We start from the raw sequence: 16,194 nt of genomic DNA, 5'->3' as shown, positions 1-16,194 counted from the left end.
CTGCTGAGATTATTTGTCAAAAATGCCCGAATTTCACAGTTAATTGGGCTTGTTAATTAGCACAGGATGTCTAATTCCCATTGCAGTCAGTGTGCTAAATGGTAGAGCTTTATCAAGCGGATGCCTTTCCTTAACACCCAAGATAAAGAAGACAGGCACTCAGGCCCTGTACAACAAGCCTGGCTAGGCTATACTCCACTGTACATTACGGCACCCAGGCCCTGTACAACAAGCCTGGCTAGTTTATACTCCACTGTACAGTACGGCACCCAGGCCCTGTACAACAAGCCTGGCTAGGCTATACTCCACTGTACATTACGGCACCCAGGCCCTGTACAACAAGCCTGGCTAGGCTATACTCCACTGTACATTACGGCACCCAGGCCCTGTACAACAAGCCTGGCTAGTTTATACTCCACTGTACAGTACGGCACCCAGGCCCTGTACAACAAGCCTGGCTAGGCTATACTCCACTGTACATTACGGCACCCAGGCCCTGTACAACAAGCCTGGCTAGGCTATACTCCACTGTACATTACGGCACCCAGGCCCTGTACAACAAGCCTGGCTAGGCTATACTCCACTGTACATTACGGCACCCAGGCCCTGTACAACAAGCCTGGCTAGGCTATACTCCACTGTACATTACGGCACCCAGGCCCTGTACAACAAGCCTGGCTAGGCTATACCCCACTGTACATTACGGCACCCAGGCCCTGTACAACAAGCCTGGCTAGGCTATACCCCACTGTACATTACAGCACCTAGGCCCTGTACAACAAGCCTGGCTAGGCTATACTCCACTGTACATTACGGCACCCAGGCCCTGTACAACAAGCCTGGCTAGGCTATACTCCACTGTACATTACGGCACCCAGGCCCTGTACAACAAGCCTGGCTAGGCTATACCCCACTGTACATTACAGCACCTAGGCCCTGTACAACAAGCCTGGCTAGGCTATACTCCACTGTACATTACGGCACCCAGGCCCTGTACAACAAGCCTGGCTAGGCTATACTCCACTGTACATTACGGCACCCAGGCCCTGTACAACAAGCCTGGCTAGGCTATACTCCACTGTACATTAAGGCACCCAGGCCCTGTACAACAAGCCTGGCTAGGCTATACTCCACTGTACATTACGGCACCCAGGCCCTGAACAAGCCTGGCTAGGCTATACCCCACTGTACATTACGGCACCCAGGCCCTGTACAACAAGCCTGGCTAGGCTATACTCCACTGTACATTACGGCACTCAATGATCGATTCTAAATCTTAATTAGGCAAACGACAAACAAGTGCAGGGCTTAATGAACCGTGTACTTCATCAAACAGCTGGGTGAATAAATTTATTGAGATCAACGTTACATTTAATGATTTGGGCAATTAACTGTGGACCCCTTCTCTAATCTCAGAGGACACTGAGGGGATGGGGAGGGAGGCACCGGGGCCACCGACCTAAATGAAAAGCAGCTGACAAATAATTGTCGTCCCCAGAGTTCTGGAACATAAGAGACTGAGCAGACTTTGTGTTTAGAAATAAATATATCATACACGCACGTCTCAATCCCCAGTGTGGTGAAATTAAAGTCATTTGCATGGCTTGATAGAACTGCAGGGGTATTCTAGTGTGAAGTCTGTAGACCGTTCTGTTTTTGCTGGAGATATCGCTTGTTTAATGTCCAGGAATATCTAGGAAAAAAATTAAATAAAAAAGAAGGAAGAAACAACACTGGAACCTAACAAGGACCTCCAGTTCTGAGCATGGTATTATTATTAGTGCAGTCTGTTTTTATTACCATCCATTCCATTTAAATTGATCAAATGGGAGAGCAGTGGAAAAGCGAGAAGGGAAAAAAAATTAAGCTGGAGCCGAAAAGTGTGACTTGGATTTAATATTTTATAATTGCCAAGGGACATTCCAAGATCAATGAATTTTTTGCCCGGGACGCACATCAGAAAGAGATGTACTTCAGTATTTTTAGGGAACATTGGTCTATTTAATTCCAGTGTCTCATGCATGTGAAATATGCCTTTCATGGCCTCCTTCTGTTCCCCTAGGCACTGCTGCGGGCAGACATTACCACTTTTAATGGGCCGCCATGAGAAGAGGCAAGTCAGCCAATAACCCATCCTCACTAACGGAGCCACTCGCTGCCTTGTTTATTCTCGTGCACCATTTTCAGTTTTCTAGAGGGCTAATTTTAGCCACACTGTTTTTATCATAAAGAATAACAATATGAGAGGAATAAATTGCATCACAACAAATGTATTGAAATGTACAAAACATAACCATGTAAAAGGTTCTTTATAGTCTGGTTGTTAAAGGGCATGTCAGCCATTTGAATGAAGCACTGATTGATATGAGATAAAGGAATGGTGGCTGGCTCTATATTAGAGGGGTAATGCAGAGTAATTGCCAGAACAAGGCAAGTTCTCTCACAGTGGAAGGCTAGAGAGTGAAAGGGGGGTGGATGGGGTCTACCGTACACTAGGGTCTGTAGTACTGAGAGGGGGCTGAAAGGATTGTTTATGATTGAAGTATGTTTATGTTTGAGATGTGAAGCAAGGTATGGAAAAAATATACCCAAGTCTACTCCCACAACAAATGATTCCAATAGAGAGGGAATTATATACATACCACACAAGCAACAATCTATTTACTCATTTGTTCTTCTTTGAGTTCTTCTGCATTGCAAACAGTAACATTTATCATGAATTTGATAGTGGAGAACCAGCTGACAGATTCTCCAGTAATACTTCCACATGCATGCTGTCCTAGTATTTGCCAGACAGGTGCTTTGACTGGCCTGGCATCTCAATGCATAAATTCAATTAGAGTCTTCCTGAAGCGCCTCCATCTGCAAACAATATGGTGCCCTTCTTTTTAATCAAACCTTCCCCAGCAAGCGACCAAAGGCCCTTCAAATTAAAAGTAATATCCAGGAATGCTCTTTCTAACTCATGCTGCGGACACGAGGCACTGAGATCAACCAAAACGAAAGAAAAATTAAAAATCCTAATAAGCAAACTAAGCCTGTCTGTATGTGGAATGTTAATTCTGAAAAAAGTATCTACTTGTGTCTCTAGTCTGCTTAGAGAAAGAGCACGTGTAAGTAATGCTGTAAGTACACTATATAACGATGGAACATTCATTATACAGTCACCTCGTCTTATCTAGAAAGTTGATGCCAGATCTGCTGTTTTTCTTCAGTTAGAGCAGTATACATTAACCTCTACAAGGAAACATACTAAATCAGATCCTGATGTGGAAAACTTTGAATCTCTATGTTTATGTTGGCATTCCTGAAATCTAGTTATTCTGCCTACTGCTATACATTTCAACAAAAAAATGTTCCCTCTGCCCCATGCCAGCTTTTAATGAAAGATCATTTGCAGCATTTTCACTTGTTTCTTTCCCCAAGGCTCCAACCTTTAGAGCTGACAATGTAGCTGACAAAAGTAATCCAGTCAAAAGAAAAACTAACTTTAATAAATAGTAACAAGATATCCAACCGCTTTCCCGGTGAAGTCACAATGCTACGCTGCACAAACCAATCACGGCTAATTCTAACATCAGAGAGAGAACACACTATAAATAACTCCACTAAGTGACACAAGGACACACACAGGAGTTCCTGGAGCGAGTCAAAGCAGCGAGGAGGGAGCATACTCTCTGACTGATCTCTCAGGGGTCCTGCCACTGCAGTTACACAGGCTGCCTAGGCCGCTTCATATCGACAACTTCATTAGCAGCCCTCCCAAACCCTCAATTCATACAACCACGTTATGTTATCACTGACTGAGACTGAGAGACGCAATTTAGACTGGAGACCCAGAGCTCTTAGCTAGCTCCTCCGGGACTGGGGAAAGAAACAGAGAGAATGTGGTAGAAGACAGAAACTAGAAACTGACGGCTATTATAGAGGTATTCTATCTATTCTTTCTCTGTAAGTGGACTGGAAGCGTGGGATGGGATGGGGAGAGGGGGTTTGGAGGACGGCAGTGGGATGTGGAAAGGGGGTTTGGAGGACGGCAGTGGGATGGGGAGAGGGGGTTTGGAGGACGGCAGTGGGATGGGGAGAGGGGGTTTGGATGGGGCCCTGGATGTTGGGATGTCCCCATGTCCCTGGCCAGCAGGCAGCGTCTGTGGGCTGAAGAACCAGGCTTTATCGGCCCTGTCTCCATGGCACCAGTAGCACAAGAAAAACTGCAGCAAATTTCATTCTTCAGAAATTTAATTATATCAAGATTAACAAGGGAGGTAATTAATTTCTTTAAGATGGGTATCTTTTAATTGCCTGGGGCTCAACTTTGTTGTCAAAACTGTATATTTAACCATTATTTCAGGGCAAAGTTTTAAAGGCAGAGAAAAGCGGAGGATCACTGCTTTCACCATGAATATGGAAATACAGGAGTTTCTTATCTAAACGATTATTTTACAGTATTAGCACAAATACACACATTTATGTACATATATAAATGTAAAAATGTATTTATTAATGCCACAAAGAAGTCGACTAAGAATATTGTGAATTCCATAAAAATCTGTTGGAGTTTCACTCTAATTAAAATAATGAGGCATGTTAAGTTTGTATATTTTTCCAGCTTGTACAGACTGCTCAATTCCACTGGCTTGTTACAGGCATGGCCATCTAGTGTACTAAACTAATGGGCTGTGCAGAATGGACAGAACAGCTGGTCTGTGTCTGAAAATGGCACCTTATTCACTATATAGTGCACTACTTTTGGCCAGGGTCTGCATAGGGCTCTGGTCAAAAGTAGTGCACTATATGGGGAATATGTTGCCATTTTGGACACACACCTGGTCTCCATGTCATAGATCCAAGGTTCTAACACTGGCCCATTGTCTGGTTCTGGACCATTCTCCAGGCCAGGATCTCACACTGCCCAGCAGATTGTCTGAGAAATGAGGCCAACTGCTCTACAACACAAACACAAACATGATTACAGTCAAGGGAATGTGGTTAGGTAACAGAGCTGTTGTTGTCTGAGGAGACAGAGTAGGCTGCTGTCTGTTTGAAACCCAACAACAGAACAATGTCTGATCAAACCATTTGTCATAAGTTTTCCGATATGTAAATGTTCCTGACTGAACAATTTCAGTGTACAAGATCACTCAATTCAGCGATGTGATACGATGATGACTGTTATAAGTATTTTACAAGCACAGAGCCAGTGGGAGGCGTGTTACTCTGGAAGGGTTGAAAAGCTTCCCTGATGTCTCTCACTCTGCAAGTATGGACAGGGACCGTTCATCAGTCTGCCGGACAACTGAGACAACTCACCTAATAGCCTCGCTGCCACTATGTCCAGAGTCCTCTCAGCTAGCAATGACGTCCAGCATGGACACAGCAATGTCTATGATAGGGCCATCAGAGAATCCAGCTAATAAGGTAGGAATCTGGTCCAACTGTCCATGTAATTTGACAGTGCTTCTTTAACCCTTTAGGCAAAATCTTCACCGGCATTCCTCTCACCTCACAAACCACTATCATCCTCTGAGCTTGAAGGCATAAGGCAGTAGCCTCTCATGACTACATGGTAACTGTGGTCTAATTTCTTGGAAACCTGTAGCCTCTATTACTCAGTGATTATGAGGTGGTTAGTTGTAGGGTGTGCTTGTTGCGGCCAGGGCTGAGTGTGGACTGGAGGGGGCCAGGGCTTTCAGGAGCTGCAGGAGGACAGGAGCCCCCAGCCACACAGTCACCTACTACAACAGCCATAATTACCTTGGAGTTTCACAGTCAAATAGGCTACCAAGTCTATACATGTGTAAGGGGTTGAGTAATCACTATGGAGTGTTTGTTTCATCCTGTAAGCATTGTTTTGTGAAGTGCATTAATCAGCACAATAGGAATGTTGTTCTTATCATGGAAAACCTGATTGAATATGATCCAAGGTTGGTAATATTCAATGACCCATAGTGTAATTAATCATACTTAATGTCATGTCTACAGGTACACATGTCTACAATATACTCGCCGCACACACACACACACACACACGCTCACCGCATACACACACGTCTTCGCACAACACACACACACGCTTGCCGCACACACACAGTGTCATATCTTTAACACCATGATTCATCACTATTTAACTCTTTCTGATCTTGGAATCTGTTAGTTCTATTTCCATTCATGTGGGAATTAAAAACATTGATTTTAAACTGTGTTGACAGTTTTAGAAAGAACCTAACCAGCCATGCATGGTGATGGCCATCTCATCAATTCATATGTTCTGTATTTCATACATATTCAAAGAGCATGACACAAATACATCGGGAAAAATTGAAACATTTAAATATGAAAGATAATAAAATATGGTATTCAATTCGAACTGTATTCAGTTGCCGGATGTTTGTCTCACAATAACAGAGTTAACTTTATTAAGTGGACAAAAGAATAAAACAAATATTTTCCAAGTGACAAAGATCACAAACAGATGTTAACTGTAGCTGCATTTCTATTCAAGAACTTTAACCAGCAGTCAGCCTACGATCAGTAGTATATAGTACTATAGCATTGCACTGTAATGCCAGGGATGCTGGCTGGCAAAGTGCAGTATGTTACAGCTCTACGAACATGGTATCTGGCCAAGTACAGCAGCTCCTGTAACCCTTCTTAAAGACTCAACTTCATCTCCTCTCTTTGTCCCCGCTCTGGAAAAAGAAATAGAACTGCCTAAAGACAAAAAGTCAAACGAGCATTACGATCTTACTGACATTACGCAACCGATAACAGCCTCTTGGTGCCCCCTCTAATCAGGACTATGTATGTACCATGTTAAAGCTGTAGAGATCACCCACAGGAGTCCTCCTGCATGGCTCATTATATCATCACATTACATATGTAAATGTGGGCTCCATTCCAGAACCTCCTCAAAATTCCATATGTTACTCATGCTGCATTCCTTTCTTTGAGGGATTCAAATGACAGCCAATTGGAGGTCAAGGCCAATGAATACATTGACTGCACCAATCAAATATCATTAAAACCCTCCATATGGTAACAGCAAAGGGAAAAACACTCCGATGCAATACAGTAGTTACTCCCCTGAGCAACATTTTAAGGGCGGTTAATAGAGGAGAGCGCCTATAGCCTCTTCCACTGTGCTCTCAGTGAAATCCCACTGGACGGATGGAATGGGCAGGGGAAAGGAGAGGAGGAGAGGAGGAGGAGGGAGGGAGTGGTGGATGAGGTGGATGTCCCCTCTCTCTAACCAAGCAGCTGGCCTGCATGCCTTAACCAAACAGCCAGCCTGCCTGCCCAGTCCCCTCCTCCTCCTCCCCCAGAACAATTTTCTCCTCTCTGCCTCTCTTTCCTGTTTGTCTGGCTGAAGACCTGGCCGTTTACTCCCAGGCAGCACGTTGGGAGGGAAGGAGAAGGAAGAGGAGGAGAAGAGAGCGAAAAGGAAGGGAAGAGAGTACGGGGGAGGATAGAAGGAAGGGGGGAGGTGGGGGGGTGGGGGGAGGATGGAGGGGAGAAACTGCACACTCCAAGTTGGGATTGATTTACTTCATTAACCGAGATTACAAGTTTAACTTACAAACCAGAGGTCAAAACTTCTCATTAACAAGGGGACCGTGGAGAACCCGAGGGCTTGGAGACCAGTCTTATTACTGACTACACATTTCAATCTGTCTTTGATGTTCCATGTCTGCCTTTCTCCCCCTCTTCTCGTCTCCTATTTTTTGGCAGAGAGGTTGATTTTAATTGTAGCTATAGAACAGAGCATAGTTTGCCTGTAAGCCAGCCTCCACATCTGTAGTGAGTGCAGCTTTAGTGATATTGGGTGCAGTCCATAGCTCGGGGCTAATTTCAATGGTTCCCCTTTCATTGGAGGCTCAGATTGTTTTCCACGTGATTCCTGTTAATTTAGCTGTAGGAAAGGGCATCAGTTTTCCTTCTGCTTTTCCCCTCTCTCTCTCTTTGCCTCTTGCTCTATTGCCTCACTCCATTTTTCTGATCTACACCCTGAAAGTAAGAAGGTGAAATGAATTAAAATGGAAAAATAGACTGCTTGCTATTAAATCTCTTCTTGCCTTACCTTTTCCACCCAGCACTGCCTGGGAGAGACAGATAGGAGTCTGACAGTGTGGTTATACAGTACTGTACAAGTCCGGGCAATTTAGCTGCCATTGTTGTTGTACGTCAACAAACAAGGCTGTTCCTTTGATGTGATAAATGGCCCAACTGTCTAGATGATGATAACTGTGTGCTCGTCAACGTGTCAAGGATATTTCAGAGCTCAGAGCACGTTTTACACTACAATATGTTCCATCATAGTAGAGGCACTGGGATCTTTACATTTAAAAGCTAAAGCGTGTCCTGATATTGGCCAATATTACAGTTCTGAAATTTCACCCTACATTGACACTCTCCCCAACAATACTAAACCTTGTATTCTTCTTTTTAAAGGGATAAAACCACAACATGGGCAGTTCATGCCCAAACAAACTACCGATGAATTACTACTGCTCTGAAACTATTTTGTTTGTGTAAGGAAGGAGACTAGTGATGTAACATAGTAACAAAGTGATGGTGATAGTGGAATAATCTAATGAAAATGGAATAATCCAGTGTTTGTCTGGGTGACTGGACAGTGACCCTGCTCAGTCTGCCAGGCTGGGATGCATGGCTAACCCATTAGCTGTAAATGTCCCATAGTTACTGGAGGCTAGCCATGTCAGGGCTGATACTGTAGGCTGATGTTTGAGAAAGTGTAAAGGTAAAGAGCCTCTATTCACCAGTCCTTCTCCTTCTTCATTCCACATCCTCCTTCCTCTAGTCCTCTTTCATCCTTCTCTAGCCCTCCAATTGGCTTAGTAGAGCACTTCAAAATCCATCCTTCTCAGCGCAGGGGTTGTTGGGGAGTAGTAGGGGGGTTAGTGCTACCGGTGTCTGTGCTATGACCCACAGTCAGGGCCACAGCAGGCCCTCGTCTCTCTGCCCCTGTGAACAGGCCCTGCCATTGGCACCTGGGAACTAATCCGCCCTGCGGAGCCCTGTAAGCCCCCCTTTGTTCCCTCCTGCAGACCAGATCAGGCTGGAGACAGACACTCCAGTCTTGACTAGCTATCAGTTTCAGACCTTTTGGCAGTCTAGTCGAGGCAACCAGGCTCCAGCACAGCAGAGCTCTGGCCAAGCCACCATCAAAAGGAGGTAGGAAAAAAACATGTACCGAAATTGTGTCACCTGAATTGTGTCACGGTCGGAACACGGCGGAAGGGTGGTCGGAAGGGGTAGAGACGGGGGGATTGTTAGTTTCAACAGGAGCTCTCTCTACTATGACAGAACGGAGTAACAGAGAACAGGATCTCAAGAAGGTCATTATCCTCCCTCTCCTAATTTGAGCTCTGGCGCAGCACTGAAGGGCTGCCTTTGTCTGTCTGGGATTAATGCGGAAAGCTCAGGATGCGATGTCAGAGGGAAGTAATCAGCCAGCCAGGCAGCGTGGGCCCTACTCCTTCATAATGCTGCCTGCCTCTGCTGCCTGCTCCTGGCCAGGGCCCCCGGCTCATTTCTGTGGAGATGAAATCTATGACAAGCCCCTCAGTGAAGCTGAGAGCAGGCAACAGTCCAGTAACACCCACAGGGCCTGCAGGCATCCTGTGACCCCCTTAGAAAAGTCACATTCACTTTGCTCTGGAGAAGGGAAAGAGAACGCCGCTGGCGCTTCCAGCCCATGTGAAATGAAGAAATGTGAGGAGGTGAAAATGAAGTGAAAATAAGTTAAGATTCCTCCCTCTTTCTCCTCCCTCTCTCGCAATCGCTCAAAAGAGGGGTGGAGGGGGGTGAGGGAGGGGGAGCAGGGGGGTATGACTTCACTTAATTATAGCCCCCTAATTAAACGGGGACAGGACATTAAAAACAGCTCTGGATATTCATGTTTATGTTGTGTGACTGTTTCTGTTAGATATATAAATCGGATTGTTGTAGTTTTTTTCTTTTCCGCAGAAAGCAGAGGGTCGAGGGCTCGCTAACCAATCAGGGTAAAACATAGTGAAAGAGGTTGGCACTGCACTCAAGGACCAGAAGTAATGCTTTTATTGAGTTATTTCTGCCTTTTTATACTGGGTGCATTACTGTGCTCTTTCTGCAGCAGATTGCAACAAAACTAATGATGTGAAGATACAACCCAATAAGCAGGTTATTAAAATGACCAATTGACATTCAGAAATTTTATTCATCATATTCACAGCAGTAATCAGAGAATATCGTGGGGAGGTTGAATAGTTCAACATTTCTTTCTCTGAGAATGTAAAATTTTTCTTCTTACAGAATAACTGTGTGTATGACAATGTTCAACCCCATATTGGAGAAATGTGATAATCGGGCTGTTCTTTAACCATTTTCAACAGGAGACTATTATTTTATAATAACATAATTCATCTTAATTAACAACAGACAGTTAGTCAGAAGGGAGTAAGTCAACATGCTCTGGTCCTGTCGATGTGGATGTTGGTTCATGTACCACAGATAAATTCCCATCATCTTCCCTGTATTAGCTTACTGAGGTCTCCAATGTGGTGTATTAGATACATGCCCCAAACCGGGCTAATGTATAACAGATTATTTCTGTTAAGGAGGTCTGGTATTAAGAATACAACAATAATACCCCAAAAACAACAACTCCAATCCTTGGATAATTGATAAACAAACTAACAAACCACCATAACTGCTACAAACCCCTCTCTTCATAGAAATAGAATCCCTAGAACATTGACTTGAATGGGGATCCCATTCTAGGGATTGTATTTCTCTGCCTCGCACCATGGTATTGGCTCATGTTTCTAATCTAAAGGGAGACTTCAGAAGGACTCATCTTCATCCACTTTATAGACGAATAAGCATGAGAACAACGTAATGGTTGAGAGGACGGCCTGCACACTGTGTACCAGGCCCACCATAGAACTGTTCCTAAATAATATGAGGACAACAACACAGAGCCAATCAGAGTACAGGGATAAAGGAGGGTTTTAGTACCTCACATTCATTCCCTCCAACATCTGGTTCTTGACTAATGAATACCAATACTGCAGAGCATGTGGCCATGCAATTCATCAATGTTCAGTAGAAACAGAAGAGAAACAGTCCATGGGGTGTGCAAACCTGTTGTGTGTGAACATACCATTCTGGGCATCTAATAGGTACACCTTAGTACCCCTACTGGGGTTGGTGAGTAATTACAATTGACATGCATCTCAACAGTGTGGTCCTAAAACTTGTTTTTAGGGCGACTGAGCGTATAAAAAAATTTGAACAACATTTTATTTGTTACTTTTATTTCAGACGTGATTGTGTAGGTATATATTTTGTCCTGCTACAGCAGGTTAAAGAAAACGACAGAAGCTAACTAGCAGTTGGAGACTTTATAGGGGGGCTCCGGTCTTACCTCGGTACCTGACGGCGTGGCCCCTGGCGAGTCCATCTTGCGTTTCTTCCGAGGTCCGATGGCAGCTAGCGCGGTCAGGTTTGCGTCTCGTTGCCTCACCAGGGCAATCTCCTGTTGCTGCATCTGAGGGAGACAAGGCAACAGGCACACGTTAGCTTAGCATTACTAGCTCAGCATGACCTTCAGTTACATGGATCAACAGATTACATGGGGGTAACGATTCAGAGACAACATTGGTGAGGCATGGGAATGTGCGAAGAAAACCTAGTTAGTAGTTATCGTACTGTACTTGTTGTTTAGATCTAATGGTCTATTGTACATCTACCCTCTATCATAACCAGCTGTAACTATTTGACCAACTCTCAGCTGGTAGTAAAGGCATGACCAAAATAATTTGTCAGGGAAAATGTATTTCTGTCCCATCTGCCAAAGCAGACTAAGGTGTTACATATCATAAATGGATGAACACAATGAACATCATCAGTAGCAGAGGCATGTCTGTGCGCACAGAACAGGTCTTTAGCTGAGAAATGACATGTTAATGTCCATCCCTCCAGTAAATTGCCCATCTCTCTCCCTCCCTCCCCAAACCCAGAGAGAGACAAAATGGCAGCATGTTGTCAGGGATTAGCAGCGTTCATGTCTGTAAGTCTGAGTGGTGCTGCATGGTCACATGCCTCATAGTGATTTTTCAGTTTGTGATGTGTAAAGGGGAAGCAGTGGTGAGGCGCTGCCTGAGGTAATGTCATGTCTGACCTGAGGGCTGAGAGGGAGAAGGGCTGAGGGGAGGGAGGGGAGCGTTGTCTGACCTGGGGGCTGAGAGGGAGAAGGGCTGAGGGGAGGGAGGGGAGCGTTGTCTGACCTGGGGGCTGAGAGGGAGAAGGGCTGAGGGGAGGGAGGGGAGCGTTGTCTGACCTGAGGGCTGAGAGGGAGAAGGGCTGAGGGGAGGGAGGGGAGCGTTGTCTGACCTGGGGGCTGAGAGGGAGAAGGGCTGAGGGGAGGGAGGAGAGCGTTTAACCTGGGAGCTGAGAGGGAGAAGGGCTGAGGGGAGGGAGGGGAGCGTTGTCTGACCTGGGGGCTAAGAGGGAGAAGGGCTGAGGGGAGGGAGGGGAGAATTGTCTGACCTGGGGGCTGAGAGGGAGAAGGGCTGAGGGGAGGGAGGGGAGCGTTGTCTGACCTGGGGGCTAAGAGGGAGAAGGGCTGAGGGGAGGGAGGGGAGAATTGTCTGACCTGGGGGCTGAGAGGGAGAAGGGCTGAGGGGAGGGAGGGGAGCGTTGTCTGACCTGGGGGCTAAGAGGGAGAAGGGCTGAGGGGAGGGAGGGGAGAATTGTCTGACCTGGGGGCTGAGAGGGAGAAGGGCTGAGGGGAGGGAGGGGAGCATTGTCTGACCTGGGGGCTAAGAGGGAGAAGGGCTGAGGGGAGGGAGGGGAGAATTGTCTGACCTGGGGGCTGAGAGGGAGAAGGGCTGAGGGGAGGGAGGGGAGCGTTGTCTGACCTGAGGGCTGAGAGGGAGAAGGGCTGAGGGGAGGGAGGGGAGCGTTGTCTGACCTGAGGGCTGAGAGGGAGAAGGGCTGAGGGGAGGGAGGGGAGCGTTGCTGGGAGCTGGCCTTTCTGCTGCATGGGGCTGGGGCAGGGCGGACGTGTGAGAGCCTGGGGTCATGGCAGCACAGAGGGTGTCAGCTCCACTCCCCCACACCCACGTGCCTCTCCTATCAACTCCAGTCACAGCCACAGCACAGAGGGGAGAAACGCCTGCCTGCCCAACTGCCTGCCCAGTGGGGGAGAGGCCTGGGTTGAAGTGAACAGAGACAATCAATGTGTTCTTTCATGTCTTTCATGTTCTTTTATGTTATCTAAGATCGTGTGTATGTGTATGTGTACAGTATGTGCGTGTTTGTGTACATGCATACGTGTTGTCTGATCAGGGGAAATGTCATGTTGCTTTCAGATGGTGCTCTGTTTCAGCTGTTATGGGCAGCCAAGCTATATGGAGAAGGTGCTTTTTGTATCCTTGTATGCAATACCTTTGAAATGTTAGAATCCTTCTTGATGTAATGTGATTTGTTGATTCAATTTAAGTATTTAAGCTGTGCGTGTGCACGTGTGTATGTGCATGTTGTCTGATCAGGGGAAATGTTGCTTTCAGATGGTGCTCTATAAAAGGTTGCATTGGTTTAGAAAAACCTGATCCAAAATGTGCATGCAGTTGTCTCTGATTTTTAAAAAGCCCCAGGCAAAGCACGCCCTTTAGGGTGTTGCCACTTCACATTTATCAAGGCAAAACCATTGAAAAATTCAAAGCACACTGACAACATAAACTAGGATAAACTAGGAGACAGGAAAAAATGCAATAATACCCAGACAGAAATCCACCCAAACTTTACTGCTGCTACTGTGCATTTTCCATCACATTAAAGTATTGTAGCCGTTTTACAGGGCTGTGTGCTGTAAGCAACACGGGGTCCTGAGGAGAGGAGCAGTTCCACCACGGCTCCCAAACACCCATAAACACGTAACCAGATGACAGGTTCAGGAAGTGATTCCAGGGAGTGTTTGGGTGTGAATTAAGGTAGAACTATGCAAATGAGGAAATCCAGTGGAAAGGAAGGAAGCAGCTGGATGATTCTAGCTAGCTATTATGGCTAGAGATTTCCATTACACAGCTTGGGTGCAGATATCAGATGGAACTCTGGTATCAATGTTAACCCTGTCAAACTTGGTCACATACAGAAAGCTCTGAAGGCTTGACCTCAAAGGATTCTGCTGCCTCCATGGAGTGAGTGAGTGAGTGAGACAGTCAGACAGTCAGACAGTCAGACAGTCAGACACAGACAGACAGACAGGACAGTCTGTGTGTGTGTTACTGCTATCTCTCTGATGGCACCAGGATGCAGGGATGCATCTCTACCCTGCCTGGCAGTTGGCACCAGGCATGGGCTCACACAGCCTGCAGCGTTCTACCCTGCCTGCTCTGCCATTCAGATTTATGACTGTATGATAAATGCAGACCTCATTTCACCATCTGCAACCCTCCCTCAACCCCAACACTCCCTCCTCCAGTCTGCATTTCCCCTCACTGGAGACTGAGGCCATAATGATGCTGGGAGAAGAGACTGATTCCAATCTGATCTGAGGCCTGCTGCCATAGTGCTTCTATAACTCTACATAAGATGACTGCAAACCTGGGTTGCATCTGAAATGACAAACTATTTTCTATACAGCACAGTGCACTACTTTTGATCAGAGCACTATGAGTCCAGGTCAAAACTAAAGTATGGATGGATTTGACCTTACTGGCACCATATTCCATATATAGTGCACTACGTTTTCTCTGTATAATGCACTCCAGTTAACCAGGTCAAACGTAGTGCAGTTTATAGGCCTAGGTTGCCCTTTTGGATGCACCCCTGGGTTGGGCCTGTGTACTGTGTATTATTGACTAGTCTAACCTATGGATGAGAAGCCTCAACTAGATTACCACCAAGGTCACTGAAATACTGGAGTCCGCAGCTCAAAACAATAGAATAAAATAACCAATAAACATACATTTGCCAGATTCGATCATTGGTTCTCCCTAAGTCTCTTAAAAAACAGTTCCTGCAGTCTACCCGCATGCCCTTTGGAAACAGGGAAGGAGACTTGTAAACTAAAATTATTTACAAAGGTCAGGAGAAGTAGAACATTGCTTAGATGTGATGCAAAAATCCCCAGATAGAATCTCCAATCAATGTGTTTGCCCAATAGTCAGGCTACACTTCCTATAGCTAGAGGTCTGGTTTCAATACACAAACAGCAATGTTAACACCTTTAACATCATAACAACATAACTGGAAAAAGTATTCAGTAGATGGATTGAGTGAAGTAAAGAAACAGTCAATATCAGAAGAGTGGATTTGTTTGTCTTTTATAGGCCAATTCTGTCCCATTTGTTGGCTGAGGTTTTCCCATGCTTATTTACTTGGTTGTTCCTTTTTCTGAATTATTTACAGCAGTAAAAAACTCAGTGAGGGCTATGCCCTAAATGCTTCACAAAAAATTCAGCCCTTCAAGCGCAACCCACATAAAAACCCATGCACAGTTCTTTGTCTCCTCACAAGGAAAGAACACGATGTCCAAGTTCTCTACATGATGCAAAAATGTCTGAAACAGGGAAAGGCAGACAGCTAGAGAGAGATCGTTCTTCAGACAGACAGCAATCAGATAAACCCCACATACACAAAGGAGTCAGTTCCATAAGCCACGAAGTCCAACCTGACGTTTTCTATCTGTGCAGTTCGCTTGGTAACAAAGGCTTCACCCCCTGGCCTGGGGGACTAGCTGCTCGCCTCGCAGCCCCCCAGACGCTTACAGACAGATGTCCTTGGTGGAGCAGAACGCAGAGCAGAGAGGAGGCAGGGCAGGCAGGCAGGGCTGACGTCACAGATGGCTGTGGGGCTGTGGAGGAGAGGAGCAGGGGGCTCTCTGCCCTCTAAAAGGGCCCAGGATAAAGGCAGGGCAGGGGGCCTCTGCTGATATCTATCCCCAGCCCAGACCTGGTCTGAGGGCCAAGGGGGCACAGCAGGGAAACTCTAAGGGCCACAACAACCCATATAATAAGCTATATACTGTATACTAAGGGTGTGTGTGCACGCATGTGTGTGTGTGTGCGTGCATGGGTACGTGCATTAACTTCCTACTTATGCAGCTACCTAAATCCATGCATTTGATTTCATCCCTTGACACCCGCAAAGCAGACTTTTTTTTGGTAACTATATGAGGCAGTCTGTCTA

The 16,194-nt window shown here is 45.9% G+C and overlaps 1 protein-coding gene across 1 annotated transcript in view; it reads right to left on the bottom strand.

Annotated features, from left to right (window-relative positions):
* Window positions 1-16,194, bottom strand: part of LOC120025361 (transcription initiation factor TFIID subunit 4-like) — a 122,529-nt gene that overhangs the window by 17,792 nt on the left and 88,543 nt on the right. The window contains exon 13 of the mRNA XM_038969903.1: window positions 11,426-11,548. Coding sequence (XP_038825831.1) covers window positions 11,426-11,548 — 123 coding nt within the window. The remainder of the gene's footprint in view (window positions 1-11,425; window positions 11,549-16,194) is intronic.

Source organism: Salvelinus namaycush, chromosome 30 (genome assembly GCF_016432855.1).
Source record: "Salvelinus namaycush isolate Seneca chromosome 30, SaNama_1.0, whole genome shotgun sequence".
Classification (NCBI taxonomy): Eukaryota; Metazoa; Chordata; class Actinopteri; order Salmoniformes; family Salmonidae; genus Salvelinus; species Salvelinus namaycush.
Note: the sequence above shows the minus strand (reverse complement) of the source record. Positions and strands in the feature narration are given on the sequence as shown.